The sequence below is a fragment of the Antechinus flavipes genome, chromosome 4 (assembly GCF_016432865.1).
Source record: "Antechinus flavipes isolate AdamAnt ecotype Samford, QLD, Australia chromosome 4, AdamAnt_v2, whole genome shotgun sequence".
Taxonomy (NCBI): domain Eukaryota; kingdom Metazoa; phylum Chordata; class Mammalia; order Dasyuromorphia; family Dasyuridae; genus Antechinus; species Antechinus flavipes.
The window spans coordinates 183,174,273-183,184,266 of record NC_067401.1 but is presented as its reverse complement, the minus strand read 5'-3'; the positions used below and the strand labels follow the sequence as shown (position 1 = coordinate 183,184,266).

Genomic DNA, 9,994 nt, shown 5'->3' with positions numbered 1-9,994 from the left:
TGAGGAGAATTCTTATCACTTGTAAAAAATTAGTGTAATTAATATTTAATTAATAAAGGTCCCAGACAATTTATATGTATATATCAGAAAAATGTTGTTTTTGTTATTCAACAATGGTGAATTTTGATTAAAAATAAAAATCAAGATTTTTAAAGAACAATACTTCTAATTGAAGAACAAACCACGAATAATTACTAGGAAAGATATTAGGAATTGCAAAGCTTTAGATGACAGAGAAATTATGAAAGCAATCAATCAATGGGATTTTTATTTGTAACAAAAGTATAATTATAATATTAATAAAATCTTTAAATTCAAATCAATTTCAATGGAAAAATCTTCTCTTTTCCTGAAGCTTCTTTTAAAATGTAAAACATCCCATGCAACAAAATTTAAAAGTAAATAAGAAAAAAATAGACATATAATCAAATGTAATTTTGACCAAAGAGCAAACATACAAATGTGAGAAATGAGCACAATTTTCTTGCTCAAAAGTTTGTTCAAACAAGTTCAATGGTGAATAGTAACATGAATAATGTCCTTGAAGAGATTCCAGTACTAATTCAAGAGGAAAAAGGGAATTTCCATCTCAAAATGGCTCCATCGGCACTTACACTAACAATGTGCTGATTTTTGGGGCTTATCTTCATGCGGATAATATTGCCACTGTGTCCCACCCCAACGTGGGTCACTTCACCATCACTATAATTCCACACTTTGACTAAATGGTCATCCCCACCTGAAATGAATGAACATATACACATGAAACTTAGAGTCTAAAGTACTTATAAAAAGGGACTTATTTTTTGTTGTAAAACACAAATTGAGGTAAGAAATGAAATCTCTTTTCTATTAAAAAAACACAATAGCAAATTAAAATTAACTCAAAGGTAAAAGAACATTTTGGACACTTTAAATACTCTTCAGTTTATTAATATTCTAAAAAAAAAATAAAGATGTGTGGAACTGAACATGCTCTCATATCCCTGATTAGAACTTTTTTCAGACAATGCCTTTTTTTGGAAAGCTGATTTTTAAAAACATGACAAAGTTTTTGGTACATTTGTTCCCTGATAAATTACATTAAGAAAAATTTATACGTAGGGCCTCAACAGAAAACAAAAAAGTATGAAGTAGTTCTATTCCCTTAGTAGGATCACAGATTTAAAACTAAAAAGGACCTTAGAGATCATCTAAGTCCTTCTCATTACACAGAGAAAACAGCCTCAAAGAAGTAAGTTGACTTACTCAGGGTCACAAAGCTAATAAATAGCAGAGAATTCAAGCACAAGTTCTTGAATTCTAAAATTTTTCCATTGTACCACGTTGTATTCTATTAAGGACCAATTTTTCAGCTTTTTTTTTCCTATTGTCCATCAAATAAATGAAAAGCAAGTCTTGGGAAGTCTAAATTTTACTCCACTCTTATCTTGGTACTAATCTTGTTTTCCTGACTTATTTTTCTAATATTTTCTTCCCATGAAATATCTGACAGCTGAATTTTCATTTCTAATGAGAGCTTCATGACTCCAAACTGAATTTGACTTAACTTCCTCTAGGAGCTGTATATAAAATTCTTCTCCAGACTAACTTGTTAATATACTTAAATAAGGACAATTTTGCTTCCTTTTCTTATTCCAACACTAACCTGTGACAAAATGCACTCCTTCTGTTGAAATATCCATTCCATTGATTGAACCAGACAAGGAACCTTCTAACTCTCTAATTATTGTCCCATCAAACACTTCCCAATAACCAATCTAGAAATCAGGATAGAAGGGTTTAATAAGAATTTGTAGCAATGAATAAACATGTAGTCAGATGTATATATCTTATAGAATATATGCTAACAAAATGAAATACTTAATACTCCTCAAAAAGTGGCACAGGGTAAAAAGATAAAAGAGATTAAGGAAAAATTGCAAAAAAATTACTTTACACCATTCTTTAATGCTTCAATATTCTAAGAAGCCATGATTTGATCTATATGATTCCACTATCATTTTATCCCTTAAGAGATTTCATTAGTTGATGTAAACAAACAAACACTTCATTACAAACACAAACACTATCAACTATGTAATTCTGAGTCTTTCCAAAGTGGATTGACCAGCACTTGAAGCCTTTGAGCTCTTCTTAGCCTTTAAGGTTATCTTCATATCACAATGAAGGCATTAAAATAGGGTGTTTGTTAGAGGATTTCTTTGTTTAAAAGGTGGATGTACAAAAATTGGAAGAGCATTTGGAGTAAAGTTAACAAGAGTTAAATAGGTTTTTTTCATGTTACATTCTCTTTTTTTTTCATTTTTCAACTTTTTAAAACATTTCTCATAAAAACACTTCTTTTAAAATTTATCATGAAAATTGTTTTATTTATTTAATTGAAAGCTCTAAAGAAACTAAAGAACCTTATAAAAATTGGAGAATAGCAATTTAGGAATTGTATATACTTTAAATGAATGGCTAATAATTAATATAGGTGCTTCTGAAGATCCAAGGAGGACTAGTGTAAAAATAAGGTTTTACATAGTTTAAAATAGTAGTTCTGTAAGGTCTTTACAGAATTAAATTGATAAATTTTTTTATGGATAGTAAAAAAAAGAATTGCTTCTCAGCTCCTATTCAATTATTCCTAGTAATGAATTAAAGAAATCTCAATTAATAAACTTTTTTTTTTAGTAGTAATGAATTGGGGCAGTTTACAAAGCTATGACTATCTAGTCTTTCTCACTTTGAATTTAGTCATGAAATAATAGCAATAATAATTGGTCTAGCTATAGCCTATTAGTACCTTTATGTAATAAATCTTAGCTCTCTAAAGGATCTTGTCTTTTGCTGGTATGGCTACTTACTTTTCTGTCGGTCCCACTGGTGATAATCTGAAACTCTTCTGGATGATAACAAACACATTGAAATAAGGTGTTGGCCAGAATCATCTGGTTCCTTTTCAGACGCCTGAAAAATAGCTAGCTGTAAAAAAACTCTGGAATTTACTTATTCTTTCTCCACTAATTGACTGTGCCAGATTATTTCAGGATTATTTCTTCTAGCTCAAGAAACTCCCAAGATCATTGATTTCAAGATAGCAGAGACTTTCAAGATCAGATAATTCAACTCTACTTTGTAGATAAGGTAAGGGTCCCTTTCCAGACTCCCTGCCTCTTCTTCTTCCCCTTCCCCCCCCCCAAAAAAAAAAGTTTCAGAGAGTTGTCAAAGACCATATAGGCAATGAGACCAAAGCTATTCCAGCTCAAGCCTTTGATTTCCATAATCTGAAACAATCAGTTAGGGAAGAAAGTTCTTAACCTATCTCTTAATTTAATACTCTTTTAAAAGGATATTAGACTATTAAAGACAGAAGAGATTCTCTAGTCTAAACATCTTTTACAGATGGAAAAGTTAAAGATCATAAAAATGAGATGATTTGCACAGTCACACAAAGTTATTAATATCAGGACCAGAATTAGAGTCTAGTTATCCAATCTTCCATTTCTTTCCATTGTCCTCAGATGGATGGGGGAAAAATGCATCTAATGTAAATATCTTATGTTTTTGATTACTTTTCCAGTTGTTCATAGCAATTATTTCTCTTTCTCCCCAAATGAGTACATTTTATAATAATGCTTTCTTTTTCTATTTGTTTTATTCAAGGCTTTCCTATGGAATCAGTTTTTTTTTTTTTTTAATGGATAAAACAACTAATTTCTCTCCTCCAAATTTCTCATTTTCCTGAAAGTCTTTGAGAAAACTAATATTAACTTCTATAAACTGATAGTGAAAAAAATCCTATTGGACATTTATAGTTCATTTCATAGTAGAATGGTTTCCACAGGGGAATTTTAATAATCCAGTCCAAGTCCCCTCATTTTATAGCCAAAGAATTCTGTGATTGCTTAAGGTCAATTCTTTTGATTTGAATCATCTTTCAATTTGGATTCAATCCTGGAAATATGTACCCTCCTGAACCATAACATTATATTTTCAGGGCACTTGACTAATGTCATTCCATCATCCTCACCATTACAGTGTACGTACACAAGGTCCCAAATAATGCAAGTTCCATCTGTGCTGGCTGTGACACACTCTTCATTATTCTTCTTTACCTTAATACAGGATACTGATGATTTATGCTCCTTTAGAGCTTCCTCCAGTTTCTGGGAGTGAGGGCCTATTTCCCATACTCTCACCTCAAAGGAAAACAAAACAACATTGAAAAGACCCTACATCCACTCAAACTCAAATGTATATAACTCAATGTGATCAGAGAATCACAAGTCCTGGCCCTTTCCACCCCATTAAAGAAGCACTTCATTTCTGAGTTACAAATCTCTTCCTCAAAATTGGTAAAGGATATTTAAGTTTATAAACTGCCATGGAAGGGAAAAAAGAAAAGAAGGAAGGGAAATATTAAGCATCTTCTCTTTATTATATGGTAGGTATTGTGCTAAGTACTTTACAAATATTATCTCATTTGACCTACATAACAAGTCTGGAAAGTAGGTGCAACTATAATCCCCATTTTACACTTGAAGAAACTGAAGCATGATAAGTAACTTTCCTGGAATTACATAGCTAGTAAGAGTTTGGGGTCAAATTTGAACTCAGTTTTTTTTTTAATAACTCTGGGGCTCCTTATTTACTGTGCCACCTAGTCCAGAAACTGTTTTAGATCATCTAGTTCATATCTCTAATATAAGAACAGGTCTATGACTAATCTTGATAATGCCTTAGCTATAGGAAAGGAAATATCAATACTGATAAACTAAATGAAATTTTTCTATTTCTTTTAAGCAATAAACTTTTAGTGCCAGTTTTAGAATCCAGTTTTCCAAACTCCCATTTTTTTCCATTGTTCCTAAAAATGGATTAAAAAAATGCAAGTTTCTTGACTGTTCAACTCATGTCCAATTGCCTATAGTAATTATTTTTCTTTATATCCAATAAAATGAATTAAACCTTTCTATTTCTCTTAAGCAGTGGTTTATAATCTCATTTTGCTAAGTCTATCTATTGTCTAAATAGACAAAGTATTGTTTATTTTATGAGATGTCCAAAATCATAAGTTATGTATTCATTTTAAGACCTGCCCATCAATCTTTTAAAAAAAATTAGAGCTAACCACAATAAATCTTACTACCCTTAAAATGATTGATTCGGGTTTTTTTTTTCATTTTTTTCATTTTCAGAGCTAATAAAGTGTTTTCTTCTGTTCCTGTCGATCAGTACTTGCTCTGAAACTCTGAATCTTGGAGACTAGCAGGTATTCTTAGGCTACCTAGTGATTGCTCACTTTGTGATATATAAGACACCTACTATTACTGTTTCATCTCTTTATCACATTCTACCCAAAACACAAAGGCTTCTTCTCCAGGTAAACAGTTACACTAACCTGAAAATAATTGCTTATAATGGGTCCCCTCTTTCTATAATGCATACTTGACAGCAGATCCAACTATCCAAGCCCATGTCTCTTTTCACTTTAGGATTCTGGCTGAAGAGGGTGTTTTACAACTCAGAAACCCTTGTAATCCATTCTTCCTGCTTTTATGAGGATCTTGATCTTGTTTAACAAGATGGCCAGAAGGAGAGGGTTTTAGTAACAATTTCCAACTGCTCTATTTTCTGGCCCTACAGTTTTAAGCCATGCACCTAACATAGTAACTACCTTGCCATCTTTCCTAATTCTTCAACAGTAAATTATATTCCCCTCAAAGGGTTCTCTGCAGGTTCCAAGACTTTTTAATAGTATTTTCATCACAACCTGCATGCACCTCAAAAATCAACAAACACCTTGGTTAGGGCGGATACTTATCCCTATGCCCCAGTCCACTAATTAAAATATGTAGCAATGGTGGCTATTCACTTCCTTCCCCCTCTCCAACCTCAAGCTACTATGCAATGTTTCCTAAACTCATTCTAGACTTGATGCTTACAGGGGCTCCATTCTGATTCATAAGGGATGCCTTATAGCCTGCAAAATAAATAATCCCAGATGAATCCCCCAAATATAACCTATACTGTGACTTCTGACATTACAGACAGAGGTATAATCTTAATAGCAGTCTCTGTGATATATGTTTCCATAGGCTAATAAGCATTCAGAAGCTGAAAGGGAACTCAGAGACCACCTAACCTGATCCCTCATTTTATGGATGAATAAACTGAGGCTTGATTTAAAGTTGCTTTTCTGATTGATTTAATGCTTATAATTTTTAATAATTTAAATGATTCTAATTACCCTGGCATGGATTCTGTCAATATAAAGTTATCATTAAATAAAATAAAAATTTTAAAAAATTATTCTAGACTTCTTTTCTTTCTCACATGTGAAGTAGAAGGAGGAGAAAGAGAAAGAAAGGATGGAAGGAAGGAAGGAAGGAAAGAAAGAGGAAGGAAGAAGGAAGAAAAAGAAAGGAAGAAAGAAAAAAAGAAAAAGAGAAGAAAGAAGGAAACTTTTAACTAGGTAAAAAGCTAGAGCAGCTTTGGAAACTCTTAGGAACTCTAAAGTTTAGAAACTGAGAACAAAAAGATTTTGAAGCAAAACTAATTTGACTTATGACAATCAGATAATTAGAAGACAAATAATAGAAATGAAAAAAATGAGAATTTTTCAATTTCTTTTTTTTACATCATTTGGGGATCAGGACTATTTCTCCTGAATACTTTTCACTTACTGAAATCTTTCTCCCATTAATATTAACCTCACCTGACTAAAACCTAACTCACAAGTTTTAATGATAGCAATAAGTGACATTCCTAAGATAAGAAACCAAAAGAGAAGAAGGGAATATAACAAAATTTTAAACCTCTGAAGGGCATTTGGCTTACCTTTTCCCTGCCTCCTACCTTTTGGCTCTTTGTGACATATAAACTTCTCTTTGATCAGCCCAACATTAATTTTTTACATATAGTATTTCTAGTATTATTGTAGCCTTGTAGTATTATAGAGTAAATTTTTACAGACTCTGTGTTTAAATTGTTCATCAATTTGTTTTTAATTTGTTTAATCTTAATGATTTTGGAGGAAAATTGTGATATGATTCTGCTTGATCAGACCTGTGTGACATTTATGGCATTTAAACATTATTATATGTTTAAACTTTTTTTTTCTGTTTCTCTGACATAATTTTTCTCTATTAAAAGCTTGGTCTGGACTCAGGTCTTCTGAATCTTAAACATGTGCTTAAGTATAATAAAATCTTAGGTTTTAACCTCTAGAATTTCTGCATCATGATAGATTTGTTCAACAATTACCTATCACATGAAATCAATGACAATCTGTTTTTTTCCCCATGATAAAGGAAAGGAGTAAAAAATAATAACTCATATTTAAATAACACATGAAAGTTTATGAAGTATTTTTCTGAAAACAAATATATAAGATATTATGAATCTATCCCCTTTTTAGAGATGTGGAAATAGAAGCCCAGGAACATAAATGATTTGTTTATGGTCATTCAGCTTATATATGTTAAGAGTCTGTATTTTCAAATCAAGGTGACTGCCTCAAATAATGGCATTTATTTTATAACAGCACAAAAGATCTGCTTTGCTATTTATTAGTGGGTATTGAAATTTTGCTATTTTAGTAGATGTCTTTTAAAAATGTCAAATGAGATTTGCAAAAATCTGGAGTGGGTTTAAGCAAAGAACCATTATCCTGAATCTCAGACAAGGAGCATGATATAAGGCTGGGGTCCATTTGGCTCCTACTACCAGAGCACCTAAATTTCAGAGGCAGGCTTTGAAGAAGAAGAAAAAATCCTTTAAGTTTGAAGTAACATAAAGAGTGTTGAGGTACCAATTTTATGACTCCTTTTTCCCCATTCTTACTCTTCTATCATTTGCCTTTATATATAAACTTATTCAACATCCTACCTCTAAGAAAAATGACATTTCTACACTTGCTATAGCGCTGGTCTTACAGTGTCTTAGTTTGATTTTACACAAACTACAATCTATTGAAAACAAACAGAAGTGAAAAAAGAATGAAATCCTAGATGGGTAGATTTAGGTGGGATTGTTCACATTAATATTTTAAAGTGAAGTTCACCTATAGTCTTCCTCTTTAAAAATTATTTTCATTTTGCCAATGATTGTGACACTCAAGAGTGTTTCTGAGTTAAATACCAACTACATCACTTCCAAACAGTCTTAATTTCAAATACCACACCTGCCCTTCACCACCTCCACTGATGATTCTTTTGCAGTCACTTGTAGTTGCAATGGCTGTCACTCCAATACTGTGAGCATTGTTTATCACATACATCAGTCGACCTGTCTCTGGAGTGAATGCACGGATTTTACCATCATTCCATGCTAGGAGAGCAGAAAGAAAGAAAGAAAGAAAGAAAGAAAGAAAGAAAGAAAGAAGAAAGAAAGAAAGAAAGAAAGAAAGAAAGAAAGGAGAAAGAAATATAAACAGGATAAATAAATTAACCTCAACCTGAAACATAGAATTACATAAATCATAATTAAGAGACAATATAGGAAGAGGAGTGATATAGGAAGAATAAGGCTGAGGACTATTTGTTGTCGGAATTCCTTTCTTCTCTACCTCACCTATATTAATTTCCTAAAATGTCCCTGGATTGTTCACATTCTCAGCTTTTGGATTATGACGTATGTGTGTTGTTGTGGGAAGAGGAATAGAGAACGAGGAAATATGTTGGACATTGGTATTACCTAATTAACCATACCAAAGTTTCTTTTTAGGTCATCACACCCAACTTCTTGCCTATAGAAAGGACCTACATAGTATGCTATGACATCTCCATTTCTTGGTTGGGAAGATCTAAACCTCTTCTATTCCATCCCATAATCCATTTCCAATCACTAGATCCTTCCTGCTGAAAAAAAAATCCATTAGATTTGGCATTTAATAGGTCTTTGGTGACATTTGAGAGAACAGTTTCAGTAGGGTCATGGGACACAACAAGATTATAAGAGCTTGAAGTGAGAAAGAATAACAAGTTAATGTCGGTAACACATCCAAATATCAAAATACTCCTCATACATGGATGGGAAAGAGGATAGTGTGAAGAATATGTTATGAGCATTTTAGACAGCTAGTTGCTATAATAGATAGAACATGAGAGGAACTCAGTCAGGAATTCTTGAGTTAAATAGTGCCTCAGATACTTACTAGCTATGTGATCCTGAACAAATTCCTTAGTTTCCTCATCTATAAACTAGGAGTTGTTATGAGGATCAAACTCAATTTTTTTTTCTTTTGAGATGATATCTCCCTATCTCGCCTGGGTTGGAAATTCCTAGCCTTGAATGGCTCATTCTTAGAAATGATATGTTACTGTGCATACCCTTTGATCCAGCAGTGTCTCTACTGGGCTTATACCCCAAAGAGATACTAAAGAAGGGAAAGGGACCTGTATGTGCCAAAAGGTTTGTGGCAGCCCTGTTTGTAGTGGCTAGAAGCTGGAAAATGAATGGATGCCCATCAATTGGAGAATGGTTGAGTAAGTTGTAGCATATAAATGTTATGGAATATTATTGTTCTGTAAGGAATGACCAGCAGGATGAATACAGAGAGGACTGGCGAGACTTACATGAACTGATGCTAAGTGAAATGAGTAGAAGCAGGAGATCATTATATACCTCAACAATGATACTGTTTGAGGATGTATTCTGATGGAAATGGATCTCTTCGACAAAGAGATCTAACTCAGTTTCAATTGATCAAGGATGGACAGAAGCAGCTACACCCAAAGAAAGAACACTGGGAAATGAATATAAACTGCTTGCATTTTTGTTTTTCTTCCCAGGTTATTTATACCTTCTGAATTCAATTCTCCCTGTGCAACAAGAGAACTGTTCGGTTCTATACACATATATTGTATTTAGGATATACTGTAACCTATTTAACATGTATAGAACTGCTTGCCATCTGGGGGAGGGGGTGAAAGGAGAGAGGGGAAAAATCAGAACAGAAGTGAGTGCAAGGGATAATGTTGTAAAAAATTACCCAGGCATGGGT

At 32.8% G+C, this 9,994-nt stretch overlaps 1 protein-coding gene across 1 annotated transcript in view; it reads right to left on the bottom strand.

Annotated features, from left to right (window-relative positions):
- Positions 1 to 239: 239 nt before the first annotated feature.
- Positions 240 to 9,994, bottom strand: part of CFAP52 (cilia and flagella associated protein 52) — a 58,442-nt gene continuing 48,687 nt past the window's right edge. Inside the window, exons 10-14 of the mRNA XM_051995699.1 lie at positions 8,174 to 8,319; positions 4,036 to 4,187; positions 2,853 to 2,955; positions 1,649 to 1,760; positions 240 to 739 (exon numbers count right to left, since the gene is read on the bottom strand). Of these exons, the coding sequence (XP_051851659.1) occupies positions 564 to 739; positions 1,649 to 1,760; positions 2,853 to 2,955; positions 4,036 to 4,187; positions 8,174 to 8,319 (689 nt within the window). The 3' untranslated portion in view covers positions 240 to 563. The remainder of the gene's footprint in view (positions 740 to 1,648; positions 1,761 to 2,852; positions 2,956 to 4,035; positions 4,188 to 8,173; positions 8,320 to 9,994) is intronic.